Genomic DNA, 15,148 nt, shown 5'->3' with positions numbered 1-15,148 from the left:
TTCAAGAACTGGATTAATTAACCCGCTTGCTTACCGGTGCTGCTACCAAGTAGTGGGCATTGGAACTTGGAAGATGGTACTAACTCTGTCGCTATGGCTAAAGAGGTGAAGTAAGTACATATATATGTTATCTTTGCTCGTTTCTCTTTATTGAAAGAGTTCCTGAATTTTTAATGTTGAAACTACAGTGAGAGTCAACTTTGAGTTTTTGAAGAAACTTGGAGTTGATTGGTGGTGTTTCTACACGTGAGCTGTTTGCTTTGAACATTCTTTTCTCGAACTTGAATTTGGTATTTTTGTCACTTGATTGTATTCGCAGTCGAAGAATGTCCATCTGTGTATTACAACTGGTAAGGAGATCAAAGCACATATATGGGAAACGGCAGGTCAAAAATGTTTCAGTGCAGTCACTTCTGCGTACAGATGTGCTGTTGGAGCTTTTCTTGTTTACAACATCAGCAGACTGCAGACTTTTCAGAGGAAATGCATTAGTTTCTGAAATGCAAGGGTTGATCTTTAATGATGTCTTCCTGACCGTCTTCGTCTCTTCTCACCTCTCATGCGGACAGTTACCTCTCTTGCAGAGATTCCAGCGATATTAGGATTGTTTTGCAGGTTGAAGATGAAGTCCCTAGGCTTAGGTTGTTTTGGTTTTTGTGTATTTGGATGATATATGAAATAATGTATTTTTTATAAATTTAATGAATATACACTTTTATTATAGATCAAATTGTAGTGTGTCTAGATGATAATTGGAGTTTTGTTATAAAGTTCAAAAATAACACAACAAATAATATGATAAAAAAAAAGCTAATACTAATAATTAGGAAAAAATAAATTTTTAACCTCATGTTCCAAACCATAAACATGCCCTAAACCCTAAAATTTATCTTTTAACTCCAAATTCTGTTTTAAAACATTGAAACCATTGTTTACACAAAATATAAATAAAAAAACACAATTTGTAATTAAACTCTAATGTTTCACACTATAACCTATAATCTTAAAATTAAAGTAAATTTTTTTTATCTTAATCTATAACTTACAAAACATAAAACCTTAAAATCTTCAATCAAACTATATACCCTAAACCCTAACTTCAGACATAAACCACCTCTCCACTTAATAAAAACCTCAAATCTAAATTTTAATACTTAAAATAGCTAATTATTCAAAACCTATCATGAAATTTTTAAAAATCATAAATCCACATAATTCAAATCAAATTTATATTATATATGAGTTGTCAAAAAAAAAATTATATTATATATGTTAAATTATAATATACAATCTTTAAATTTAGGCAAATTCTCATAATTCTATACCCTAAACTCTATTTCATAAACCATATTTCATTTCATATACCCCAAACATTAATAACAAAATTTATATTTTAACAATTTTAATTGAAAGTTAAATTTTAAAATTTTAAATTGTGAAATTTAAATCTTTGAATTTTGTCTCAGAATATTTTTTGTACATTAATATTTACACTAATACTCAGTGTATTAAAACAGAAAATAGAATGGGAAAATAATTACAAAAATCTTATTGGTCAAAACGAATCGACCAATAAAGTGTAAGGACTAGGATCACACTCTCTTTTGACCAAAGCCGTTCGATTAAGTAAAATCTAATGGACCAAAATGAACAAGATGAAAAGATGTATTTCTTCATCGAGATTCTTCTCTTCCACTTTCTCTACTTTTCCCCTCTTACCTCTCGTATTCTTCTCTTCCACTTTCTCCATGCCTTAAAACAAAATTGTCTCAACCACCATCACAATTAATAAACGAGATCAATAAGTTCATCTCAGATTTACCTTTGTTTAGAAAGTTCATCTCAGATTCAGTTTCTTTTTTTTATTTAATAGGTTGATACGAGAGAAATGCAATTGTCGAGTAAGCTAACAGAGGCTCTGGAGGACCTGTGCCGTAGCCATCTCAAAGCAAAGGTAAAGTCTCTCTATCTCTATCTCTCATCTGTAACGGTCATCTCTCATCTCTCTCTATCTATTTGCTTTTAATCTGATTTTTTTCTGTGTTTAGAAAAGGTAGTGGCCGTGACCAAGAGGAGACATCTCGAACTCACCCCCGTATCAACCCGTCGTCACCGGACTTGAGCTTGTCATCACCGGTCTAGAACTCGTCCCTATAGTCATCGATGGTGTCGCGGGAGGAAGGAGGAAGACATGGAGAAGAAAGAGGCAAAGGAGGAAGGAGGCGGCAGCAGAGAAATTAGGTTTAGGGTTAATTATGTTTAGATTTTTGTTTAGCGTTAATTAGATTTTGGTTCATGTGTTATGGTTTACTTAATTTTTTAAGCTGGTTTAGTTTTGTAAAACTAATTTTATTTGTAAATTATTTTAATTAATAAATATAATTCAACTTCAATTTAAATTTGGATTAATTATAATTTATATTATAATTCAATTTTAATTTTAATTAATAATTAAAATTAAATAATTAAAATTAATAATTTTAAAATATAAATAAGATATAATAGCATCATATATATGTCATTATAAAATATTGTACAACACTAAAAAAATGCCATAAAAAAATAAATCATAGCACGAATAAAAAGCTATAAAAACACTAATTTATAGCTCACAAATAAACACTATAATATCTTTATTTTTTATAGCGCACGAAAATATGCTACGATAGAGGAGGGGGTCTATTATAGCTGCGGCTGTCAGAGCGTTTAGAAAAACGCTACGAAAGCCCTATAGTAGCGTTTTTCGGGTGCTACCAATACCCGATATTTCTTGTAGTGTAAGAAGGCATAGAAGGTAACCGAGATCGAACTAAAGGCATAGAACATCTCCCTTTTTATCCATTGAAAGGAGATGTTCTGTATTTTCTCTGCCCATATATCTCTTTTCCAGTTGAAAGAATCAAAGTGAAGAATCTCATCATTTAATATATCTATAGCTCTCTTGCAATCCGATTCTAGTATGATCTTTCTGTATCTATTGATCCAACAGAATTGTATTGCCATAAGGATAGCCTGAAGCTCACTCTCCAATGGAGAACATACCTTATTACCCTGCAATTGTACCGCTCCTTTGTATACCACATTGTCATCTCAAACAACCCATCCTGCCAAAGCCGGTTCTCTCATATTGGTGAATGATGCATCTACATTGCACTTTAACCACTGTTCTGGTGGGGCTTTCCATCTTTTTGTACATCTTACATTAGTCGATGTTCTCTGTCTATCCAAATCGTTATTATCTTGTGTCTCTACATTTCTCCATTCCCTTGCAGCACTTCTGGCCGAAGACAGTACATTCATCCAATGAAATTGTCGATGCTGGAATAATAACTTATTTCAGTCACCAACACAGGAAAAAAACAGTCTTGTAAAGACCTAAAGAAACTGTTGCAGCATAAAATTTAGCAGACAGCCCTTCTTCCATGGCTACAACCTTGAACCATACACATGTTTCTATAGAGGCAAACAACATTCTTTTTCTTTATTTAGTTATCAGAAAACATATTAAGCAATCGAAAGCCTTGATGTCACTGTTACATACCAACATCAAGGCTTCGCATCTGCCCATAAAGATATTGTAAAGGTTATGAGAATCAGTAAACCCTCAAAATACAAATAAATTCCTTTCAATGGACAACCAAATTCATATATTATATTTCACCAGAAGATTCGTTCAAAGGTAGAGAATAAGAGCAAAAACTTAACATGATCCTAGGTGTTTGTTAATATTCCTTGCAAGTTGTGTATATGAAACTGAACGTAAAAGTCATTTCGAACAAACAAAACTGTGTTCAACTACATCAAAGAAAAACAACAACTAATAAGTGGATCTTGCTCCTCCACTTGCTCACAGTTATGTCTTTTCTGATAACATAGAACAACTTCCTCCTATAGCATATTCAAGTGTATACACATAGATAAAGAGAAGCACCACCTTCTTTTTCTATCTCTAAATTTGCGGCATGATATAGGACATAGAAGGATTACGTGCAGATTTGGCAACAGCTATAGTGTCGCTGTGGAACTGAATCAACATGGCTCGTTTGGATTTGGTTCTCTCCAGACGACATTGGATAGTGCATATGCGAATCCGCCGATGCAGCTACTGGAAACGGCTGCGCAGCCGTGGAAGAGGCGGACAAAGAAGTAGTGTGCAGGAGCCGTGGTTGGGTCGGCCCAAATCATATCCACCATATTCTTACCCGAAGAAACCTTTGCATACAAAACATTATTTTGGTGTTTATGCGGATTTAGATGATGATGTTCAAGGGAAGAAGGCTAACCTTTTTATAGGTGTAGATACACCGCCCTTGAAGAGGGATAATTCTCATTCAATGTCAGATCGTGTTTGACGTTGGTCTGTGGAGTTAAGTCGGCTGACTAAAGCGATGAATCAAACCATCGTAACGGTTCAGATTTTTAGAACCATAGACGAAACGACACCATGGAAGCCACAGACAGAGATTCTACATGACGATTCTTGTGACTCAAAATCACGAAAGTCCATTGTTGCTGCAAAATGCCAGAGTTCGATGAAGTAGATGAACCCTAATTTATATTTCGATTCCAATCAAACAACTTTCACGTAGAAGACAACTCTCTATATGGGCTTGATTTAGACATAATTAATGACAAAAGAATAGCTCAATGCGTTTTCACTGAAAGCCCATTTATAAAGTTATCAGATGGATTAAATCTTTGCAAATGGAACACACGTAAAACCCAAACAAAATTTTTTGTTAACAAAAGTACACGTGTCGGCTCGACTCGACGACGCTCCACTCTATGACAGGTATTCCGAGGTGACGCGTCCAGGACCGAAGTAACTCTACTTTATATATAAAAAAAATTAGGATCGGCCCACGGATGTAAAAAAAATAATATTTAATTTCATCTCAATTTGTGAAAACTATTTTAAAATATATTTATTATTCAGTTTTGTTATTTTTATTAAAAAATCATATGTTTATCTAGTTAATAAAGAATTTTCATTTTTATTATGTAATTATTTTATATTTTCTAATATTTGTATTATTCTTATAATTTGCTACGTGGGGTTTTCCTATAAGCTTGATTATATGTTTGTATTTTTGTTTTGTGCAGCATATATTTTGTATTTATATTTATATGTTATAAAATATAAGTCATTAGGCAATTTTAAAATTATTTCAATGTCTTGTTGATGAGCATGTTCTTTTACCTGTGAAACATGTTTACAGTGAGTGCTTAGAGGAAGTTGTAATGAAAATGGTTAGATCCTAGCTAGTTATGTGTTTAGGTGAGTGGACATTTATGGACATTATTGCCTGGCGCTAAGTTATAGATTGTTAGTGGTGCTTAATGCTTATTTATTTTTAATGGAGCAGTCTTTAGTCTTTTCGTTTAGCTCTGGAACGTTACATCCGTTTTTTTTTTGTAGATATTTTACATGGATCTAAGAAGTGGAAGTTTTAATAAGCATGTCGTCTAAGTTGAGTGAATATGTGTCTTCTGATTGTGTAGTAATTACTTGGGTATTGTGGTGGGTTCTTAAACTCAACATATGTATTTGAAGGGCTTTATAAATTGTAGAACGAATAAGCGTATTTTCAATCTTGAGGCATTGGTTATTTAGTTATGCTTTATTGCTCGTCGTTGGCTTATTATGAAATGTATCTACAACGGAACGCAGAGTTTTATATATTTGTATTCTTCGGTTTTAAACTCAGAGTTATGCTTTCAACTCAAGACCATCTTCACGATAGCTAAGAAAAAGCATAGCAAACTCCAGATGGGGAGAAAAAAAAAACTTGATGCCTAAGCATTATTCAAAAAGGAAATCTGACTCGAGAATTCAAATTTTAAAAAACCAACATTGATGCCTAAGCATTATTGAAAGGGGAAAACTGACTCTAGAAACTCCATCATGTTCACTTAAGCTTTTCGTGCATTCTTGACCACTTGTTGAAAGGAGAGGCTTCTTGGTGGCAGGACCACTAGAGGATGTTCCTGCAGATGAGGTTTCCACACGTTCGTTACCTTCGATGCCAACATTAGGAAGGGCTGAGGTGTTCCCAGGCAAGTCGTCTCCGTCATCATCGTCACCATCCTGATTAAAGAGAAACACATATCATTATTTGCATTCTACGGAAGGATCCGAATGAATTAAATGTGGCATTTTACGTCAACAACAAAGTCAGTCAGTGGCAGACAGTCACGCGCTTGTTCATGCGAGAGATAGTGAAGGTCTGATGGTTAGCAGTGAAGTTGTTCATGTCTACCCTGACCTGGAAGTTGTATGTCTTACCAACTATATCTGGAATAAAAGGAGGTGGCTGAGTCTCCTCTAGGTCAATTCCCTCTCCAGCCTATGAGTTAAACGTTTTAGTTGCAAAGATATGTGATAAGATATGAAACTGGTTGGGTGATGCTACGTACCATTAAATGACCAGCTTCATAGGCGCACATGTTATGTAGTTTTTTCATCTCTCCATCGAAAGCCACAAATAGACCCTCATCCGTGTCGTCAGCAATGCTCATCTCCATCCGGTACCTTGTAACAAATTGTATGAAAACCATATTTTATGTGAGAATTTTCAAAACGCTAAGAACAGATGATCCAATATACCAGAGCACTCCAACAACGCTTGTGTTGTTGCAGGACACACAAGTAAAAGATGAGTCAGTTCTTTGGAGCTTCTTACGCACCTGGAGAAGGAAACGTAACACCAGCTGTCCATCTTGATTCCAGTCACCCTTCCTGTGGGGACAAATTCAATATCCTACATTGCAATATTGTTAGAATCACATTCATGATCTAGACAATCAAAATGTAGAACAAACAAAAATTTCTGTACAACCTGAGGCTCGGATGCGATGATGAACTCATTCAGCTTAGATATGCTCAGTGGTTCAACCTTGGCATATCCTCTCAGCAATGAAGGATCTGGGTTGTTCCCAGTGTTTCTCCAGAGTCCAGACCAGCCTTAAGTGATGAATAATTGTGTGAGGGTGTTATGGATAAAGAACATGAGAAACTGAATGTGGTTGAAATAACTTAAGAGTCATCAAATACTTACTCAGAAACAAAATCGCCCCTGCATTAGTTTCTTTGTCAAAAGATATATGTGTCCCCGACGTGGCATTTAAGAACCGGCGGCCTGAAAAAAAAAATTAATGGGTGTTCAAGAAGCTATTACGTAGTCACGTTTAACCAAGAGAGTAATAATAGATTAGAATAAGTGAATGAGTAAAGGCAGACAGCAGTAACATGGGCAATCTTCGAGCCCAATGAATCTACTGTTGCATAGTTGTTTTTATGATCATGAGAGATCTCTGGAAAGTGAGAATCAAAGGAGCAAAGAAGCTTGGATCGTTGTTTCATTCCTTCTGGATGAACCCTGGCTTATGAAGAGCAAAAGAAACTGAATACATTTTTCAAAGTTTGTCATTTCAAAAAAAATCTGATGAGAACATAAGGAAAAGAAGAAACGTAGAAGTATAGTCAAAAACCTATAACTTATTCAATACCTCTCATGGTTTTGTCTACATAGAGAATATGATCAGTCCTCTTGAATAGCTCTCCTACACAGCTTTTCTAACATCCTACAAAAAATAAAAATCAAATCGACTTGAAACTATATATCAAGCAAATATTTCCACGCCTCTATATTTGTGGCTTCCTTCCCAAAATCTGAGCAAGAACATCGGCCGGGCTTCAAGTTAGCAAGTAGAACAAACTGCTTAACCATTATACTGAGAATGAAATATTGAAAGCTATTGGAATTGTGAAGATGATTCTCAATGGATGAGAGCTTACTTTTTTATAGGTGAAAGATGAATAAGATTCATTGAATGCGAGATTTTGGTCGGAGTAGGCAGGAAGAGTTCATTGGTCAATGAAGTTGAATCAAGGTGATTTGTAACGGTTTCAGAGGTGAAGGATCGAGACTGAAACGACATGAACATACTCCAAGCGAAGATTACTAACAAAGCGTCGAGTCACACTTCTTTTCAGAACCGCCATTGTTGGTACAAGAGTCGGTTCTTCGAAAAGAGGAGGAACCCTAGAATTACGATTCAAGAAGAATCTCCATCGTCGTTTGAGCTCTGGAGAGACAAAGAAGAACACGGGTTTAACCCTAAACGAAAACACGTCGTTTCATCTAGGGGGAGATGATAAGCGGGCTGTACTCTCAGAACCCAACACGCATCAAACAGGAAAAGCCCATCACGGTAAGCTTTAATGAAACGCAGCGCTTCAGACACGTGTTGCGTGTAGAAAAAACGACTTATCTAGGTGGCAGTCGATGTGGAGGAAGGAGGAGTGAGGAAACCTTACTTTATAGTAATAGATAGATAGATGCCTTAGCTATATGTGTTCATGGGGTTTATATAAGAGAAATTCTCTAGGATAGACTTAAAAATGTTTTTATCATAAATATACACTTTTAAAATAAAAATGATCAAAATAGACTTAAATATTTCATCAAAAGAATTAAATATACATTTATATCCCTAAGGTTAATTAATCTAGACATTAGAGTTTAGAGTTAATGGGTGGGGTTTAGGGTTTAAAGTTTAGGGTTTAGGGTTTAGGATTTAGGGTTTAGAGTTTAGAGTTGAGGAGTGTGGTTTTGGGGATAGGATTTCAAATTTTAAAATTTTTAAAAAAATTTAAAATTTTCAAAATAAAAAATGTTATTTTGGTCATTTTAATTTTTGGAGTCTATTTTGTGACAAAAACTTTAAAAACTCTATTTGGAAGAATTGCTCATTTTATTATCAGCAATTAATATGTGTTGATTAGTTGAAAAAGAACTAAACTTAGGTTGACCCCCTAAGAGGTTCACCCTAGGGTGAACTTTTAAATTCACATCTTTTTCTAGGACCAGTGTCACGTAGATAATTAATTAAAAAATATTAAATTTATTTAAGAATAACTAAAAAAGGATAATGCTAATTTTAACAACGCTGACGCCGCCAGCTAAACCGTAAACCTGAAATCTTAAATTCTCAACCTTAAACCGTAAATCTTAAACCCAAACCATATACCCTAAACTCAAATCCTAGACCCTAAACCCAAACCGTGTACTCTAAATCCAAATCCTAAACCCTAAACCCTAAACTCAAACCGTAAACCTTAAATCCAAAACGTGTACCCTAAACCAAATCCTAGACCCTAAACCCAAACCGTGTACTCTAAATCCAAATCCTAAACCCTAAACCCTAAACTCAAACCGTAAACCTTAAATCCAAAACGTGTACCCTAAACCAAATCCTAGACCCTAAACCCAAACCGTATACCCTAAATCCAAATTTTAGACTTAAAACCCAAACCGTAATCCCTAAACCCAAACCCTAAACCTAGACGCTATAAGGTTTGGGTTTAGGGTCTAGGATTTAGGTTTAGGCTATATGGTTTGGGTTTAGGGTTTATGGTTTGGATTTAGAGTATACAATTTGGGTTTAGGGTATACAATTTGGGTTTAGGGTTTGGGGTATAGGGTTTTGGTTTAGGATTTAAGGTTTAGGTTTTAGAATTTGTCATTTAGGGTTTATGGTTTAGCTAGCGGCGTCATCATTGTTAAATTAGCGTTATTCTTTTTAGTTATTTTTAAATAAATTTAATATTTGTTAATTAATTATCTACGTAAAAATTTGATTGGTCATGTAAGAAGAGGTGAATTTAAAGGTTCACCCTCGGGGTGAACCCTTACGTTGGCTGGATCATGAATTTTTATTTGTATTAAGCAACAAAACTAGAAAAAGTTGGGTTTTAATAATTGATTTCATATTTGTTTTGTTTCTTAATTCTTAATTTTTATTTTTTATATTTTTATTTTTCTAAAATTTGATTACTGTTTTCTTTTACTTTTTTTTTATGTTATTTAAAGAAGTTTTAACTGATAAATGTTTTTTTTAAACAAACTTAAATTACTAAAAGAATATATCAAAAAATTTCAATAGATAATACCAATAGATTATTAACAAAACATGTAAACTTTACATAAAATTAAATTTAAATAATTTATTTATTCTATTGACAAGTTTTATAAATGTTATTAGTAGAAATTATTTTTGTATTATATATATTAAACAAATGCTTTTTACTAAATCTGATTTGCTTATAGTAGTTATTGTTTTATTTATTTTCCCTTATTAACACATAAATATAGCAAAACATTAATTAAAAAAGAAAAAAATGAAAACTATCGTTAGATTTCAAGAAAACCCATAAAAACTTGGACTTTGATTTTTCTTTAGAAAAAACAGTTATTTACAAAAAGAGTAATTTTTGGGTTCATCTCCTATGATGAACCTACAAGTTCACCTCATATATAACAACCAATAAAAAATTGTGTTTGGAAAAATTAATAATAATATTAATTGTTAAAAAATTGACATTATAAAACTCCAATTCTAAAACACTAAACCTTAAATCCTAGAATTAACACTAAACCTTATAGCTCAAACTCTAAATACTAAACCCTAAACTTTAAATCCTAAATTCTAAGATTAACCCTAAACCCTATGACCAATCCTAAATTCTAGGGTTAATATTAAATCTTAGGATTAACCCTAGACCTTAGGGTTTGAAATTTAGGATCTAGGTTTTTAGGGTTTATAATTTTTTTACAGCGTTTATGGTTTAGAGATAACACTAGGGCTTAAGGTTTAGAGCTTGAGGTATAGGGTTTAGTGTCAATCCTAGGGTTTAGAATTTAGTGTTTAGAATTTGAATTATGGTTTAGGGTTTAGAATTTTTAGTGTCAATTATTTTTGACAGTTAATATTATTTTTTTAATTTTTTTTCATAAATAAAATATGACGTGGTAATTTTTTATTGGTTATTACATAAGAGGTGAACCCTCGTGAGGTGAACCCAAAAATTACTCTTTGAAAAAACTTGTTTCTCTAGTAAATATGAAATGTATTTTTCTAAAAACTTGATTATCTAAAAAATACTTTTTGGAAAAACTAAAACCAAAACCCATTTAAAAAACCACAAACGATCAACCTCTTAAAATACACGGTCATTAAATAAAATTTATTAGAAATAAAAATGTTATTCTTATAAAATGTAAATTTTAACTCTATTGAAGTTTATATAAAATCAAATTAAAATAGTTAAACAAAATTAGAAAAATAAGACTACATATAATTATATGCATGTTAGTTTTCTCTAAACTGATGAAGTTTATTATAAAAAAGAATGTTAAAATGTAAATTAAAATTTTATTTTAATATTAAATAGAATATGTAAATGGTTAAGACATAAAAACTCCTAGTCAGACATAGATGACAGATTAGAAAGAAAACTTTATCGAACCAAACCACATGAATGATCTAGTTTTCATATCAGAGCAGCTTTTTTTTTTTTCATATCAGAGCAGCTAAGAACAGAGAAAAAGGTCGTAAACCAGGTTGGTCAGTGTCTAAAATAAAAAGAGAGATTAGTAAATAAATAGAAATAAAAGGATCAGAAACGAAAAACAAAAACTGATTTAAAAAAAACGCTTTTCAGTCTCTCTGTTTCCACGATTCACGCCTTGACCATACCAATTTATCGCAGAGAGGAGCTCTGAGAACGATTCGCTGAGAGAGAGAGAGAGAGAGAGATGACTTTCCAAGATTTGGAAGCTGGAAGAGGAAGATCGAGGAAGATCAATGGTGGTCGGCAAGATTCGACGCAAGCCGTGGCTTCGGGAATATTCCAGATCAATACCGGAGTTTCCACGTTTCAGCGGCTCGTTAACACGCTCGGTACTCCCAGAGACACGCCCGAGCTCCGTGACAAGCTGTAATAAGAAGAATTCTGAAAATTCAAATTTAATCGAATTGATTTGTGGAAATTGAAATGTTGATTTTGGGCTATAGGCACAAGACACGGTTGCATATAGGGCAGCTTGTGAAGGACACGTCAGCTAAACTTAAGGAAGCTAGTGAAACTGATCATCAAACTGGTGTCAATGTAAAGTTTTAATCTTTCTTCTTTTTTGATTCAGTGTGAATCTTATCAAGTAGTAGTTTTGTTGTTAGAGTTTAGTTTGTTAAATGTGTAGCCAAGTAAGAAGATAGCAGATGCTAAGCTTGCAAAGGACTTTCAAGCTGTGTTGAAAGAGTTTCAGAAAGCTCAGCAAACTGCTGCTGAAAGAGAAACTGCTTATGCTCCTTTGGTGCCTCCTTCTGCTCATCCCTCTAGGTAACTAGGTGCTATGTTAAGCTCAAGTTCTGAATCAACAAGTAGAATTGGAATGTGATGATATCATGATCAAAAGCATCAACTTTGTTAACTGCCCTCCTTTAGACCCCTCTATTTTCTCTTCCATCTAGGTTGTTCTTGATTATATGAAGCAAAAGGTTTGACTTTGTCAACTGTTTGTCTGTTTTTACTGCTTTCAATTCGTTCTTCTGTATTGTTAAAAAGTTGTTATCATAGACGATGATGAAGAAGGTTTATGTTGTTCTTGGTGGTTTCTATGTCGATCGTTAGAGTTACAAGTGTTATGAGTTATGGTTTTAATGAATCGTGTTTTCTTATCTGTCTTTGCTTCATATGTAGCTATTCAGCGGGTGAAGCAGATAAGATCTCGGAACAGAGGGCACAGGTTATGGAGTCGAAAAGGTTGGTTGGTGATACCGAAAAGAAAAATCCTTCTACACATCTCTAGTCGCTTTGTGTTGCAAACTTATCTTCCTCTTGTTTGCAGGCAGGAGCTTGTGTTGTTAGACAACGAGATTGCATTCAACGAGGCTGTGATCGAAGAAAGAGAGCAAGGGATACAAGATATCCATACTCAGATTGGTGAGGTTAACGAAATATTCAAAGATCTTGCGGTTCTGGTTAACGATCAAGGAGTCATGACAGGTAAAGGAGTCTATATAAACTCGATAAGAACATACCCAAAATATTTACAGTTAGAGCTCACTTTCTTGTTTTTCGCGTAGATGATATTGGTACTCACATCGACAACTCTCGAGCTGCAACTTCACAAGGAAGATCTCAGCTCGCTCAGGCCGCAAAAACACAAAGATCAAACTCATCTCTGGTAAGAACATCCAACACTTTAGGAACCTTTGGGATGGGTTTAGGCCACACTCTAATGGTCTTGAACTTGTTTACACGCAGACATGCTTGCTCTTGGTGATATTTGGCATTGTACTCCTGATCGTGATAATCGTACTCGCAGCTTGATTTTGGAAACCAAGAACAAGTTTTATCTAATGTGTTCATCGATCTTAAAGCATCAATGAGTGGAATTTAAACTTGGTATATAACGTAATTTGCAGACAAAACGTAGAAGTTGGGTTTTGTATTCGTTTAGTTTGGTTCGGTTGTAATATAGTGCGTGCGTGCGTGGTTTTGTTGTGCAAACTGTGTTGGAGATGATTAAAAGTCTGTTGCTTGTGCGCTCTCATATCATGCAAGAGATTGGTTGTGAACCGGTTTACAATTGCCTGAATGGTATTGAGATTTGAGAGGAAACAAAATTACAAAGAAGACCAAAAGCTGATTCATGACTGCTTTGTATTCTTACAAGTTTCAACCATTGAGCTCAAGGCAGATGCAACAATGATCGAAAACGCAGATAGAGCCGCAGCCACAAATGTAATAACAGATATGTACTCTGAATGATTCTTGGTTCCAGCAGGGAGGGATTTCCCAAGACAAGGGATCTGGTTTCGGTTTTCGATCCAGCAATGGACAGAACCAATCATCTTCTTTGTTCTTGTCCCTGGTTTGGTACATGTCTTGAGCAAAGGAACAAGTCTGGCTCTCCAAACTCCACTCTAAAGTATCCACTCTCTTCAAGAGGCTATAGAAATAAGCAGAGAAACAAGCTTATAGATATTGATCAAAACAAGATGTCCTTGCTCGTTCTGAACATCGAGTGATAACAATGTACCTGATACCGAGCATGTTAGGGAAGCTTTACACTGATTTCACCATCTCCAGACCTGATATCAACATGGATCTCAACGACAAACCTGTTTGATCTGAAAGAAGGACCTGTTTGATCTGAAAGAAGGCTGCTGAAGATCAGTGTCTCCAAACACATACATCTCTGAAGGGGAGCGAGAGATTAGTTAACTCTCGATTGTTTCATGATTCTTTCTTCCTCCAGCTCTACAAAGATCGTTATTTCTTTTTATTCCGGTGAGGGTGAGTTGCCAAGTTCAACAAGCCCAATCATGGCCCACTTTAGTTGCTTTTTAATGGCCTGATCCAGTCCATTAAGTGCAATCGATGAGTTAATCTAAAATTCAACTCAGATGAGTTGGCTATAATATAACTAGGAATGGCAATTGGGACAATCCGCCCCGCCGTGGCCCGCCCCGCTGCGGTCTCTATCTCTGGCGGATCTTTGCGGGTCAGCCCGCCGTAACCCGCGGTTCCTAAACCTCTACCCAAACCCGCCCCGCTTGCTACATAGGACTTTGCAGTCCGGCCCGCGGGTAGTGAAAATGCAGTCCTCATTAGTTTTCTTTTTTTCATTGACCTTGAGACATCTCAAAACTCATCGCAAATCAAACAGTTCTCAGAAAGACAGAAAAAAAGAATGGAAGTGATGAGCTTAACTGCTCCATCTTCGCAAAGAAAATTCACTGGTTGCTTCTTAAGCGCACCAACAAGTCTACGAAGAATCACAGAGTGGTACAGAGAGTACGAGGAGGAGGCAAAAAGAAACTTCTCCGAACGTTCTTTGATTCCTTTCGATTGGGAAGAGAATCAAGGCAGTCCGAGGAAGATCACTGACAATGAAGAAGACACTGTTGATGATAAACAAGATAGATGAGACATGATATTAGCCTACACGGTTTCTTTGGTTTCTCTACTAAAGAATGAAATTGTAATATTGAATCAGTCTGATACCAGTGACAATTAATAGTAAAACTTTAAAACAATCAAAGTTTCAAACAAAATAGCTCATACATAAAAAAAAAAAACTGATAACTTCTTATCACTAAAGTCTACAACCATCATGTTTCAAGTCAACTAGTCAAGTCAAACAAAGCAAACGAACTCTTGAACTCAATACTGTAAGTCTGTAACTTAGTAGAAGATTGTAAATTTTTAATCTAATTACAGTATAGAATGGCGAGTGATATAAATAACATGCAAAGATTTAACTTTAACTCGTGTCTACCGAGAGGAAGAAATCAT

At 34.8% G+C, this 15,148-nt stretch overlaps 1 protein-coding gene and 1 long non-coding RNA gene across 2 annotated transcripts; both read left to right on the top strand.

Moving 5' to 3' along the window:
* The first annotated feature begins 1,685 nt into the window (after positions 1-1,685).
* LOC106326005 lies at positions 1,686-2,392 on the top strand. Its single transcript, XR_001267112.1, has 2 exons — positions 1,686-1,954; positions 2,049-2,392. It is a non-coding gene; the product is annotated as an uncharacterized LOC106326005 (long non-coding RNA).
* Positions 2,393-11,519: 9,127 nt separating this feature from the next.
* On the top strand, positions 11,520-13,397 carry LOC106324738 (syntaxin-22). The gene is made up of 7 exons (XM_013762713.1): positions 11,520-11,782; positions 11,860-11,953; positions 12,045-12,184; positions 12,545-12,607; positions 12,693-12,850; positions 12,931-13,031; positions 13,112-13,397. Exons 1-7 carry the CDS (start codon positions 11,601-11,603, stop codon positions 13,175-13,177), a joined length of 804 nt encoding a protein of 267 aa, XP_013618167.1. The 5' UTR covers positions 11,520-11,600; the 3' UTR covers positions 13,178-13,397.
* The last annotated feature ends 1,751 nt before the right edge of the window (positions 13,398-15,148 follow it).

This window comes from Brassica oleracea, chromosome C2, assembly GCF_000695525.1.
Source record: "Brassica oleracea var. oleracea cultivar TO1000 chromosome C2, BOL, whole genome shotgun sequence".
Lineage (NCBI taxonomy): Eukaryota > Viridiplantae > Streptophyta > Magnoliopsida > Brassicales > Brassicaceae > Brassica > Brassica oleracea.
The sequence above is the reverse complement of the archived record's forward strand: the minus strand, read 5'-3'. Positions and strand labels throughout refer to the sequence as shown.

Excerpts from the sequence above, each read along its gene's own strand:
- LOC106324738 (XM_013762713.1), top strand. The coding sequence starts at position 11,601 with ATGACTTTCCAAGATTTGGAAGCTGGAAGAGGAAGATCGAGGAAGATC. Across the intron at positions 11,783-11,859 it reads CCCGAGCTCCGTGACAAGCT|GCACAAGACACGGTTGCATA; the intron begins GTAATAAGAAGA and ends TTTGGGCTATAG. Across the intron at positions 13,032-13,111 it reads AAAGATCAAACTCATCTCTG|ACATGCTTGCTCTTGGTGAT; the intron begins GTAAGAACATCC and ends GTTTACACGCAG.